We start from the raw sequence: 14534 nt of genomic DNA, 5'->3' as shown, positions 1-14534 counted from the left end.
GGAAGACAAATGTTGTAACATCCACAGAACCATTATTAGTAACATTGAAGAAGGTTTCCCCCCAAAGTAATCCAGGTAACAAATAATCACAGCACAATGAAAAGACAGAAAATAAATGTTACCTTCTGTGGGTGACAAAAACATTATTTACATGCCCCAGCCCATTGCAGCCTGGCAAGGGACAGTGTGGTAGCTCTTGTTTGTTTAATTTCCAGGAGAGGGGGGCCCCATTGAGCGGATTCTCCTTCTGTCTCTTGGCAGCCACAGGACAACCAGAAGCTGTGCGATGGGATGTGTATTTGCCTGATATGTGACCTTGGCCATCACACCCTATCACAGGACATCTAGAGAGACACAGCAGAGACATTACCAGCTGGGAGAGACAGGGTAGGTCACATGAAATGCAGTTAAGACAGCAGTGGTGATTCCATGCTATACATAAGGCAAGTGGTATGCAATATGGACTCTTAAAAGATAGGCCTACAACTATCAAAATAGCATTTTACTAGAAAAATAATTGTCCCCAGGCTCTGAGTTATGTAATTGTCATGCGTGATCTTATGGACTCTTCACTGCAAACTATGGGGCACAGTGTTATTCCATTTTATAAGTGGGGAAATGAGATTTGCAGCTTTAGGTTAGCTGCCATCCTTTTTACACAAGAGGTGTCAAGTTCACACCCATATTGTTTAGCTCTAGAACCAACTACAGAAGCACTGGTTTTTGTTGCCTACAACCACCACTAACCCACTTACTTGAGCTCAGGGTCTTCTTTTTCTTCCTTCGTAGGAGTCATTTTGACCCCACCTTTCCTGGCCCGAGGGCAGCCAGACAAGCTAAAATATGAACCCAGGAAAAAACAAAACAAAACAAGGTGATCTCATGGGTCGCAGCATCTGACACTCTGATTTCTGTCTCAGAAATGAGCTCACTCCTACCTTCTGTGGGAAGCATAGTTTCCAGTCACATGGCCTGAACCATCACAACCGGGAGTTGGACACCTGGAAAACACAGGAACAGAGCTCGGGCCTTGACTTACTGGAGGGAAGGGGACGAGGGCACAGTCAAACAGAACTAATTAGAATGAGCTGCCTTTGGTGGGACTCTTTTTGCTTAGAGTTAACTTTTGGCTATGAATTTATTTGAAAAATGTTAAGCTATGTAACTACTGCACGACACATCATGGACAATGTATTCATTACAATACAATCATTTCCACCCATCCTTTTTAAAAAACTTATTTTGGAAGGAACCTGAAATTCAGCACACAGCTTACTCCAGGGCTCTGTCTACATTATTTAAATTGTTATCTCATGCTTAAGGAAAAAAAAAATCCAAATTGGTTTTTGTGCTAAATTTATTTTCCTTTAAATGTTCTACTACCATGATAACTCATTAAATTCAGATGAACAACAGCAGAGTACCTGAATTCCAGAACTATATTTATGTGCTTAGTTGACATTCCAACGCAGATGTCATATGATTCAAACTGCCCCAAAAGTAAAATATCATGCAGCTTTCTTAAAATTAGATGATAATGCTTTGCCCCACCTCCTAGGCAGGATATGGCATATAAATATTGAAATTAACAGAAAAAAGTATTATATAAACTATAACATCATCACTTTAAAAATTATTGTAAAATACAACATCTCCAAAGCAAGCAAATCAACAAAATCAAATTACAATGATTTGATTTTAGTCATTTGAACTTTCCAGTGAGAGAGCATGTTGGTAATAATTAGTTTGTTGGTTATAACTGACTTAGACATGGTTTACTACTTGTTAATGGCCACACTGGTCCTGAGGAATTGTCCTGCTTCACGGTGTGAAGGGCGAGGAGGTCGGGCTTCCACCACTTACTTAAGCTCCTGAGAGTTAGCAGCCATGAGGGACTTAAGTGTCTTATCTGCTAAAGGACATCCAGAAACACTAGAGAGGGATGAGAAAACAAAGACGCACCACATTGACATACAAATCCAACTCATATGGCATCCTGAGTTTTGAACATATGTTAGATTTACTATGACTGGGAACTGGGGGGAAAAATAGCTAGGTTTGAATCTGGCTTTGCTTCACATATATATTAACCAGTTTGGGCTCATGGGTACATCAATTATTTCTCCTTGATTCTTCACTATTCATCATATGAAGGACTTTAATCTAATGAAATGACCCAATTCTAGAATTAGGTACACAATGATGACTGATCCATTCCCATTCCTTAAGGGATGGTGGCTTAAAGGTTTTAACCAGTACCCAAAGAAAAAGTAATCACATCAGTGAAGATGGCAAGTGGAAAGATTCAACAGACCCTTTGCCTTGTTAATTCTCTTTTACATCAGGGCTTACACTGAACACATACTGCATTCCACAAGATAACTCATAACACAAGTTTCTCAATAGTCTTACATTTGTTCCACTTGAGTCCTGAAAGTAGGCAGAACTGAAGCCCTGAGATCACCCTGAGATCAACTTTAACCTTTGTAAAATGGACTAGAAGATCAGATAGCTGTTGTTGATCAAGAATCACGGGGTCTAAAGCTATATCTTTAAATTTTCATTTCTGAAAAAGCAAAACAAACCAAACCCTACATAATATAATTTTCAAACCTTGATCCACATAATACCTTTCTAGCATGGATAATAATCAATGTTTAATTAAGAGAAAGAGGAGGAAAACCTGACTGTGCATGAGGGTATCAGTTACCTTCGGTGAGAAGCATAGTTTCCTGTGACGTGGCCACTTCCATCACATCCTGGTGTTGGACAGCTGGGTCAATAAAGACAATTAGAGTCAGGTGCATTTTATTCATTTGTTTGCTCTGTCTGATTGATTATGAGATAATCTCTTTTCAACATAAGTTAACATAGAACAGGACATGCGGAGGCTAGTGAAGTAAGAATTTATGTTATGAAGAAACCATAAACTAGATAGAGAGGCAATTTTCTATCTTACATTGATTTCTATGATTCAAATGAAGTTGGAGAAAAGGTTAAAATCCATGTGCCAGTGAGATTGTGAATCAACAATTGGTATTTTATTTCCTTAAAAATAGTGTTATAAAAATAGGCCCTCCCCAGTGGCACAGTGGGTTAAAGCACAGCACTGCAAAGCTAAAACCACTGCAGCATGAGTTAAGTTATCAGCCAGGGAGCTGACCCACATGGTGTGGCAGACCTCTCCTGACCCACCCAGTGTACCCCTCAACAGTGTACTTTGTCAATCTGCCTATTCTGCTCCCCACTGTGTCTCTGGTGAATCCTCTCACTCCCTCACATCTCTGGCCTATACCCCAGTTCTGCAAGCATAAATAAATAAATCTTTAAAAAAAATAGTGTTATAAAAATAAACATTGTAAATTTGTGTTTTTAATATAGTGACTTTAAGATTACTGGCACTAATTGTATAACAGGACACAGAAAGGAATTCTTTCTTCAGAAGGAAATTTTTATGGATTTCAAAGAAAGACAACACAGTATCTTCACAAACATTTTATAAACTTTGTTAAAAGACTAAAATTTTGAAAATACAGCATCCTGAAATATAAACTGACATATTAGATAGAAATGTTATTGACAAATTTAGTTAGTAAGTCTTGTGATCAATTTCATCCTAAACCAATAAGATTATTAAATACAACCAAGATAGTTATTAATTAACATTTAACCCAAGCAGTGGGCTCTTTAAGCCATTTGCCCAAGACCAGAGTCTGACCATTCATTTCACTTTATCTTGGAAGTTTGTCAGGTCACACCTTATGCATCTTTGTGCATCTTAGATGTGTCTTGAACACTAATGTAAGAGGACAGCTATCCTGAGCAGTTTTGCTTCCAAAGTTCATAGATTTCTTGGTTTCTCATTTATTTCCCTCTGATACTGTCCGAAAGTCTCTCAGTTGATGTATGTAGATTGACACCAGTCTATTTAATGCTATTCATTCTGATGCTAGTAATCAGAGGAGAAACCAATTATATCATCATCCCTTCTTCTGGTTTTCTCTGATATCCTCCCTAAAGTGAAAGATTATTTATATAGAGAGAAAACAGAATTTACCCTTTGAAGGGTGACTTAGGGATAGATTGACAACATGCAAGAATTTCTGAAAGGACTCCTTTTAAAGAGTTTTTCTCCCTGTGAGTTACTTTTTTTTTTATTTGTGCATACAGAACTGGGGTATAGGCCAGAGACTCAGGGGTGGTGAAAGACTTCACCAGAGACAGAGTGGGGAGCAGAACAGGCAGATCAACAAAGTACACTGCTGAGGGGAGCAGCGGGTGGGTCAGGAGAGGTCTGCCACACCATGTGGTCACCTCCGGGGCAGACGGGAATCGAACTCATGCCAAAGTGGTTTCAGCTTCTTAGTGCAGTGCTTTAACCAGCTGCGCCACCAGGGAGGGCCCCTGTGAGTTACTTTACAACCACTTTGAAGAGGTCTGAGGAAGCTAAGAGTTACACCATGTCTCAGAGAGATGTTTGACTTTCAGGGTTTGAGCCAATCTGACTCATCTGCTCTTGATGGGCTATCAGATGGGCCTAGTGATATAGAATACTTATATATGTTAAGGTTATGTTAAAACAAGAGCGAGCATTAAGATTTAAGTTCTCTGGAAAGTGCTATTCACCCACTAAATGGAGATGAACCTTTTTTTTTTTTTTCCTGAACATAATACGACTGGAATATTCAGAGCCTGAGAGGCATTTATTACCTGGGAATCTGCATTGGGAATTTGTCCCCAAATAGTGTGCCAAAACAATATTGCAATGATTTTATTTTGTATTTTTACTTTTAATTAATCTTATTTTACAAAACAATCAACTATAAATTACTTAGGGTAATAATGTGTGTATAATTAGTTATCTATTTAATTTTTTGAAGCTTAGTGGTATAAAAAAGTTAGGGAGTAAAGAAATGATTGTAGGCAGTTGTAGTAGGAACAGCTTCTGTTTAAGATTCTGATAGCTGTCTTATATTAAAAATCTTCAATGAAAAAAATTATAAAATTGCATGGGATAATACCAGTTGATGGTTTATTTTGGAGGGTTTGAAAATAATAGCACACAAATTAAAGAATATGGGAAACTGCTACTTCACTTAATAAATGACACTCAAGCACTAAGCAAGTGTATGCTTATTGACTACATTAAAATAAATAAATAAAACATCCTAGTCAATTTAAAGTAGTGAAACAAAAAATTTACTACATCTATGTACTAATTGAATATGGATTCATATAATAAGAACTACCTACTGAAACACTCACTTGTATATAATAGAGGTGACAACTAGAAGGTCTCTAAAGAGTTAATTTCCTAGGAATTCATGATCATGCTCCAAAAATTCATGATCATGTTCCAAAATGTTGGGAACATTCCCTTTTTTGTGTTCACCTTTGATCCAATCAGAAGTGCCCATTGCAAAATAATAACATTTCATTTTTTTCTCTCCAGACAGTAATGCAGTCTAATTATCAATCTTTTACACTACATTTAGTTTGGAACTGCTCTGGCAATTTCCACCCCCCCCCAAAAAAAATCAATCTTTGAGAGAGAAAAACTTGCTATTTTTGAAGATATTCAAAGACATATGCAGAAACAGAACACAAAACAAGATTACAAGACTTGGATTATAGCTACAAGAGTGAATAAGTGTATGGGTGATCCAAGTGATTTCTGGGGAAGAAACTGTTAGTGAAATTGAAGTTTTAATATTTTTGGTGCCATCATCATGTTGCTTCAACTACCATGCTTCAAGGGAATATTAATCTTGTAAGGGAGTATGATATTTAAGCTAGTGATGTTTGCTGATGAATTCTTTAAAGAATGCAAAGTCTAAACTCATTTAAACAACACTGACATGTAAATATAATAATGTGATACTGGACTAGGAATAATCTTACTGAACATCTATTTTATGCAAGGCCCTGTTCTTGATAACAGCATATGAAATACTTTCCCTGCTCCCAAGTCATTCCTCATGTAGGTGGGGAAATAAGAGCATAGTAAACATTCTGTACTATCAGGGTAGACATGAAATAGCACAAAATGCATGAAAGAAGACTCCTACCCACCTGAGGAGGGTTTTTTGACTAAGCCTCTGGTCTAGTGGGAGAGACTCACAACAAAAAATACAGGAGAGGCAAAATGTATAATCATGTTAGATGGGTAGAAAGGCTGAAGGAAAACATCTAAAAAGGGGAACAGGCTGCTCCAGGATAATGGGGCCACTAAAATAGGAAGAACTCAGGTAACGGCATTTGAGAGAAGTGAGGGTCAGGAGAGAGGATGTTGACTTTCAGGTATCTGTGGGAAAAGCATACAGAGCAGATAGAATAGTTACTGTCAGGCCTGGAGACTTTTAGTGGAAAAGCATGAGAAAAGTAGTGGCTGATGGAGAGGTAGGAGCAGAGTTCGAGGAGAAATGAAAAACTCACTGCCCATGTGGGTTGCTGGAATTGCATACAGAGTTGATGTCAGTGTTAATGTAGAGATGGTTCTTACACTGTGAATCAGGAGCAGAGAGTGCTGAGGGTGGAGAGAAAAGGTCCCAGGCCAGAATTGAGTTATTCCTACTTTTAGAAAGTTGCACATGAGTATCAAAAGGAGTAACAGGTGAGGTGGAGAAAAACCCAAGGTGTGGTGTCCTAAAAAGTGTAGGTTTAGGAGGAAGGGGTGATCACCTCTTAAATTCTGCAGTCTGTCAAGTACTATCCAGAGGACCAAGAGTTATGTTAAGATGCGGGATCCCTGGAGAACTTAAGAAAGATTTTGGTAGAACCATGAGAGTAAAAGTCAGTCTGGGAGATTCAAGAGAGAAATTGAGTAATAGAAGAAAAATAACTTTCTTGAGGCATTTAACTGTAAAAGTATAGAAGACAGGTGTGAGGTAGATATATAGATGCTGTTGCTGATGGCGGTGTCACTGATAGAATTCGCTTTCATTCATCCCCTTACTCATGTTTAACACAGCCCAGCCAGCGCCATACTTCCTGTTGAGGATATATGTGCCAAAAAGTCATTGTTTCTGCCTGTCTTTCCCTAAAAGGCCATTGTCTCCTCTTCACTCACTTAATGTGGACTCTGTCATCTCCTTCCCTCCATGGGAAACTGGAAGCTGGAGTGGGAAGGAACTCAGGACTTCAATCTCATTTGTCCTCATAGTGACCCAGATAAACTCATCAGGAGGAAGTTGAGTGAATCACAGTTTTTACATCCCACAGTCTTTGGGTTAAAATAATAATTAAAAAAAAGGAAGTGTGAGCTGAGGCTAACTGCACAATATCAGTTAGTGACACTATAATAATTCAGTGACAATGACCCCTTAGTACCTGCCCACCCTCTCCTCAGTGCATTTCTCCACTTCATGCTGGCTACTCTCTATATACTGTAAGGCTTACTTTCCAAAGATTTGCCCCATTTCTGACTCAACCTTTCTGAACTTTTGGTGGGTGGCCTTTAATGATATCAAATGCCCTCATAGTGACCCAGATAAACTCATCAGAAGGGAGTTGAGTGAATCACAGTTTTTACATCTCCTCAGCTTTTATCTCCCATGATATTTATTTGTCTTTGTTCTCTGCTATCTCAAAACAGCCTCAGGTTCTAAACAGTATTATTTATAGGTTTCTTTCTTTCCTTCTCAGGTCTCAGCAAGATGTATGTCCTCACATTCCAAGCTGAGCAGTCTATTCGTCATCCTTTGGACTTCTGCCCTCTACATATAATCTCCTTAGGCCAAACTATCATGATCTCCTTTCTGAATCTGCAAAGACATTTTAGATGATCTTCCTGATTCCAGACAGTCCTTAAATGTATCCAGTCTCAGAATAATTCTGTACGCTACTCTTTCTAGATACTTAACCATTAGTTTGCTTTGCTGTTCAAACACCTTGTGACTTGTTCATGTAGAACCTACAGTCAGGCACTTTCTGTGGGCCCCTCGTCCTGCTCCAACCTGTCAATACTCTTTCTAGGCATGTCTGCCCTTAGGACTTAGTTAAGGCTCTTTGGCTAAAAGCATTATCTCTGTTCCTGCATCTTGACCTCTGTCTCAGCAATCCATTGCAGTTTTAACCAGTCCTTACTACAGGCAGGTGCCCTTTAAATTCTTCTGCCCTTAAATTCTTCTGAGACACTTGAGAATGTGACTTAAAAACAAAAATCTTTCTTTCCCACGCCCTCCTCCCTTCTTCCCCACCCCCGTGGTGCAAGGGGTTAAGTCTCAACACAATGAAGCTATCCTCAGCCACTATAGCATGAGTTTGATCCCCACGTCAGGAGGTGACCCACATGGTGCAGCTCTCCTGTCTTGCCCACTGCTCCCCTCTGCAGTGTCTTTCAGTCAATCCACCCATTCTGTTCCCACTATCTCTGGTGAATCCTCTCACTGCCTGCACCTCTGGTATGTACCCTAGTTCTTGTATGCATAAATAAACAAATCTTAAAAAAAAAAAAACCTTTCCAAAATTACAATTTGCATTAAGTTATAAGGTTTGTAGACTCTCCAAAAGACCTGACTTGGATGTTCTGGGGTCAGTGGATTTCAGATTAAGAATTTCTCATCAATATCAACATTTATTATTGATCTTTGTAATTTAATCAATTAGACTTAGTTCTCTTAGCATAGACCATGTCATGATCTTCGTAATTATAGTCACAGGTTTTGTTATATAGAGAACACTTAACTATTGACTAGTTTAAATTGTCCTAAAACATTTCAAACTCAAATATATGTCATGCTATTATTACTCAAAATTATGAAATTGAGTCTCTCAATTCTAGAATCTTACTAAGCATGCATTACACATCACTTACGTGATTAGTTCCTTTTTGAGATCTCTTGCATGGAGCTTAGATTTAGGACTTGGTATGGAGGTCTCTCCAGGAAATTTTTTTTCCTCTAAATTTTCTAGAGAGTTCACTGTGTCTTTCTGGGAAAAAAATACAGAAGCATAGAAGATATTATAAAAAAAAAAACAAAAAGGTAACTGAATTGATGTCATAAATTTTGGCTTACATTAAGACTTAGCTGAAATTGCTCATAAGATTTGAAATAAAAATGATAATGATTATAAAGGTATATTTCGATTGTTATGCAACTATGAAATTTATGAATCTTTATCCTTAGTGAAGATCTTTAATTGATGAGGATACCTTTAGTTTTATCTTGGAAAATATAACTACAGAAGAATTTCTTGAGTCAAGAAAATACACTAATGTCTCAATATGTTTCAGATTTAACTACATAATGTACATTTCCTAGAGCATATATGAATATTACTTATGAAAATCACTGATATATAAATTATTTTAAAATATGTAATAACAGAGTCATTTAGATATTTAGTTTAATTTTTCTGGACGATTATTTTTATTCTCACATGACTTCATGTTTTTAAGTTGCTTCGTTTACTAACTTATAATATTTTTACTTATTGGATGGAAACTTATTGGATATCATTAATTTTCCTGGCCATTATTTAAACATAATACTGATATTGATTCCATGAGGAAAACAAACTAATCCTTTCATATAATTTATCATGTGATTTATTATCTTACAGAAAAAATATTTTTTTAGTCACATAATTAGTTTACTTTCACCATTAAGCTTTTATATTTAAAACATAATACCCTCTGGATTTAATATTAAAATTATATTTACTAATAGAAAACTCTAATTCTCAATTGTACCTTCTATTTAAGGTGCACAAATTAACATTTGGAATTTTCTGAGATAAATTCATTTAAATCCAGTAATCTATAAATGTGATAGCAAAATATAATTTTTACATTTCCCCGTCATTAGTTACTTGGAAAACAATACAGTTATTTTACATAAGACCAAGCAGTGGCAAATGAATGATGACTCATTTTTACTTGAAAAACATAGAAAAAATATACTATAACTTTTCTGACAACCCAATGTATTGGTAAATGATATCAAGTAAATTATCTTCAGAACAAACTAATAAAAGTTGATTGATATAATTTCTTTCTTAATATTATTTAGAGTACTGAGTATTCCCTCTTATTTTATTGATAACTATTTGAAAATACCATCAAATCCTCCATATCCACAGGATTCCAAATCTGTCAAATCAACCAAAGATTGAAAATGGTACTGTCTTTAGGACTGTGATGGCTACATCTGTACTGTATGGACAGACTTCACTGTTCCTAAAACTACAGCATAAAAAACATTTACCAAAAAAAAATCCATGTTGTATTAGGTTTTGAGAAGCTTTCAGACACGACTTAATGAATAGGAAAGGATTACATAGGTTATATGCAAGTACCCCACCATTTTGTATAAGGAACAATCCTCTCTAATTCTAGGGATAACTGTACTAGATAATTATACATCATTTAAAAATAAAGAGAAACATGTTCTTGATAACTGTTGCCTACAGAACAGAACAGCAATCATTGCTACACTGAAATCTACAGCAAAATAGGTAAATGATGGAAAGTATAGTGTAACTATCAGATTTAAGATCTTATAATTAAGAATTGCTTCACTTTAGGTATTTACCCTGTAAAACTTTCCAACTGGTAATATCTGGGTTCAGTCTGGGTCATATTTTCCACAATAATTATTTCTCAACTTTTTGAATGTAGATACAAATGTTTTAAAGCTGATTGTATTACTGTGAATAAGCCTTTTTCTGTATAGATACTGAATTTTAACAAAAATGCCATGCCATTAAGGAACCATTTCATTTTTATTTGTGATAAAATTAAGAGCAAAATATCTCTAAGAAGGCATGTACATTAATGGATGAACATATAAAGATTATCAGCTATTGCTTGACTGCTGACTATTTAATATGGAAGGTAAGGGAATGGAGATTTTGAAAGAAACGATCAATTATTTAAATTGTTACTTGATAAAATGCAAACAAAAATAAAGTTTACAGAATATATAATATTTGGCTTGCACAGTAACACGGGCTAATATATGAATAGGATCATTTTATTGGATATAACCTTTTGAAAATTTCTAACTTCTTTTAAAAATAATACTTTTGATATGCACTTCATTATGAAATACTTATCTTTTCACCTTTTTCTTCTTTGATTACCACATTATTCCTGGAAACCTCCAGTAAACACATGTACTAAAATACAGGCAGCCACCACTAAAAGTGTTGCCACTACTAAAGGAATTCTTAACTCTTAACAGGAGCACTTTATCTCAGGTAAATTACCAAACAAAATAGTACCCTATGTAAAATTAGTCACGAACACTTGTATGATTATTTTTTTTTCAAAATTTAAAGTATCATTTTGGAGATCATAATTTTTATCCTGTAGATATTTCAGAAAGAATGTGGCATGTATATGTGTGCTAGAGAGTAGATGTGTCTGCTGAAATTCCTTTAATGTACAGATGGAAGTTTATATTGATTTCAGTAAAGACTGGAACATAATGGTAACATGAATAGCAGATAATAGCATCTGGCACTTTTAACATTTTAAGCCCTGAAATCTTTGGAGAACTGACAGTTGAATGAAACTGACAGCCCTAGTTATTTCTCAGCACTTTCCTTTTGAGATATTTTGAGTTTTTTCCAGATTCAGGATTTTTTTTTTAGGGGGCATCTGGACAGGCTATTTCACTGAGAGAGAGAGACAATATTTTCTGAAAATTACCACCAAAATTAAGCAACTGTTGTGCATATGAACTAGATACAATGAATTAGAAATAATCACTCAATTTTCATTTGTGTTCGTACATGTATGTCCTGAGGGGTGTAGTTAAAGTGAGACAGGAAGGGTCCCAGGACAAAGAGAGGACAGGACTTAAGGACAAGGACAAAAATTTTACAAGAACTTTTCTATTTCCATGGATTGGTAAAGAAGAGGTTAAAAACCTGATGATTTGTTGCCATAAATTTCTTTGGCTCTTTTTTTTTTTTTTTTTTCCCTAAGCCATCTTTCCACAGTTTATCAAGTTGCCTGCTTTGGGAAGGAAAGGCAGTTACAGACCCAGAAGAAAAAAATTATAGACCTTTGACCAGACCAGTTCAAACTGGAGCTGGGGGACACACAGCCTCCATGATATCCTCACCTTAGAGATGGTCAGGATCCTGGTGACCACAAAGCTGCTACTGGTTGGTGCCCCAACTACCAACAGTCAATGGACCTTAACTAAGTACACACTCCTTGCTTTTTCAGTCCAAAGAGTTTAGCTACTTTGTTCTCAAACTGCTGTCTTAACATTTATATACACCCTGAGCTGCTGCACCTTGGGGAATCTTCCTTATGATCAGAGAGGTCTCCAGAGCACTCTCTTGCTAATCAATAGACACTGACATTTTGCCTCTCTCAGGAGTGGAGTCTACTCTCAGTCTTGACCAGAGGGTCTCAAGAGACCTTTGCTTCGCTCAGGCATGAGGTCCCTTGGTCCATCCCTCTGTCTCCTGGAGGGTGAAGCCCTTGACAACAGCTGGCTCACCCCCAGCGTGTTGTGGAAGAACAGGGCTGGAGTGGAGCTGCTGCCTAGTCTGGGCCACAAGGAAGTAGAAGAGCTGGCTACAGGAAACAAGAGGTTTTGGGGAAGAAACTGACTTTCAAACAATCACAATTCATCACCTGGGCTGGGTGCAGCCAGTCAAGTACATTTGGAAATGAGAAGCATGAAGCAATCCCTGTAACAGATTTGTGTGGTCACAGCCTGTGGGTCTGAGTCAAAGGTCTGGTCCTGTCATTTGAGTGCCATAGAACAGCAATAACTCTACCACATCTTGCAAACCGTCACCACTGTTTTCTTTTCTTTCTAATTTTTCTCAATATTTTCTACTCATCACAACATTTTTTATTCTCTCAATTTTTTTTCTCTTTTCTCTTGATTTGGAGAGCCCAGGCTTATTACTTAATGACTTAAATCAGCAACTTCATCTCCTTGCGCCTCAATTTTCTCCTCTAGAAACTTTGATGATAATCCTACTTTTCAGGATTGCCAGGATCATGAAACACTATATAAAAAGTCCTTTATATTTTTATTGAATGTGGTGTTCTCTGTTATGTCCCCAATGAGGACACTGAATACAGTCTACTTTTTCCAAATGCCTATTAATGATCACGTCTCATTTTTAATATTCAGGATAAAATATGAAAAGACTCTCTACTCATAGACTACATTGGTGTGGATGAAGACACAAAGAATGTAGTGAGAAATTGTCTTAGAGAATTACATTGGTTCAGAGACTCTTCTGTGTATGTCCCCAATAGCACCAGCTTTCCCAAGCATTAAATCACCCATCATCAGATAACTGCGGCAATAAACATTAAGCTTAAATAATATTTTGTTAATTCAAACCAAGGTCAAGCACTTTGACTCTAAGAACACACTTAATAGCTCTTCAATAAATTCTTAGTGACATAGTATCTATATTCCAGATTTGAGAATACTTAGGCTGCAAATTGTAGCAGTAAATGTCTGTACTCTGGAACCTGAAGTAGGTAAGTTCTTCCCAAAAGAGCAGGACTCTAATTTAAATAACTCCATCTTCCCCATGAACTTGCTGAAAATCAAAACACTGTCACAGCCCAGTTGAATCCATACCACTGTCAAGGTGAATTCAGATTTTTCTGGAGTTATAAAATAAGAGGCTAGAATGTAAATAAACATATATTCTATGAGATTTCATTTAAAGACTCTCTAAATGATAACATTTACACTCAAGGAAACCCCTGAGGTACTTACTAGACCCCCAAATAGGAGAAGTGTCTCAGAATACAGTGAGATGTTGACATTGATGCTGAGGGCTCATTATAACAAATATCGAATAACACAAAAGACCAACTTGACGTAACTTTGCTTTGTTACAACTCGGGATCGGACACATATGTGTGACACTGTGTAGGAATAGAAAGAAGATTTCTGGAGCATGCTAACCGCAGTCTGTTTATAACACAATCATGAGATAGGGACACACTGTCTACATTTTATCCTGCACAGGTGGTTAACATGCTTCCAAACTGAGTGGGTTTTATCCTACCAGAATTCATTCAAGAATAGAAGCTGCTATGCACTCTAAACCATTGTCCCTCTTGTAACATAGAAGGTTTACTGAATCCCTATCATGGATCTGTGACTAAGATTAGGTTGTGCTTTAGTGATATGCCCTAATCCCACTGGAAATGGACTGGCTGCTTGTGAATTGAAGGATGTTCCACTTTTCCTAATGTTGAGTTGTATGGAGTGGGACTGGTCAATAATTTTGACCTTATGATTTTGTTTCCCACCCTCAACCACCTACCACAGCCTAGTTCATGCCTTACTTCCCTTTCAGACAAGTTGTACAGAATCACAGTTGAAGTGATTGTAGTAAAGTACAAATCAAAATCAATAGACAACTATAAACCAGAGACAATCCGTAAGGGGGTCATAGGAGAGTAGGGTCAAAATAAGGGTGGAAAGAGGACAAGGGACTATGGTGAAGGCACATAGGTGAACTGGAGGTGGGAATGCCACAGGAACTACAGCCAAGATGAAAAAGCACACATTGTACAAAAATGACAAATA

The 14534-nt window shown here is 36.9% G+C and overlaps 1 protein-coding gene across 1 annotated transcript in view; it reads right to left on the bottom strand.

Moving 5' to 3' along the window:
• ST18 (suppression of tumorigenicity 18, zinc finger) overlaps nucleotides 1–14534 on the bottom strand; it is a 140280-nt gene that overhangs the window by 17528 nt on the left and 108218 nt on the right. Inside the window, exons 12-17 of the mRNA XM_004680041.1 lie at nucleotides 8816–8931; nucleotides 2711–2773; nucleotides 1864–1932; nucleotides 939–1001; nucleotides 756–836; nucleotides 123–344 (exon numbers count right to left, since the gene is read on the bottom strand). Coding sequence (XP_004680098.1) covers nucleotides 123–344; nucleotides 756–836; nucleotides 939–1001; nucleotides 1864–1932; nucleotides 2711–2773; nucleotides 8816–8931 — 614 coding nt within the window. The remainder of the gene's footprint in view (nucleotides 1–122; nucleotides 345–755; nucleotides 837–938; nucleotides 1002–1863; nucleotides 1933–2710; nucleotides 2774–8815; nucleotides 8932–14534) is intronic.

The sequence above is a fragment of the Condylura cristata genome, unplaced genomic scaffold (assembly GCF_000260355.1).
Source record: "Condylura cristata isolate star-nosed mole 26May11 unplaced genomic scaffold, ConCri1.0 scaffold00009, whole genome shotgun sequence".
Taxonomy (NCBI): domain Eukaryota; kingdom Metazoa; phylum Chordata; class Mammalia; order Eulipotyphla; family Talpidae; genus Condylura; species Condylura cristata.
Note: the sequence above shows the minus strand (reverse complement) of the source record. Positions and strands in the feature narration are given on the sequence as shown.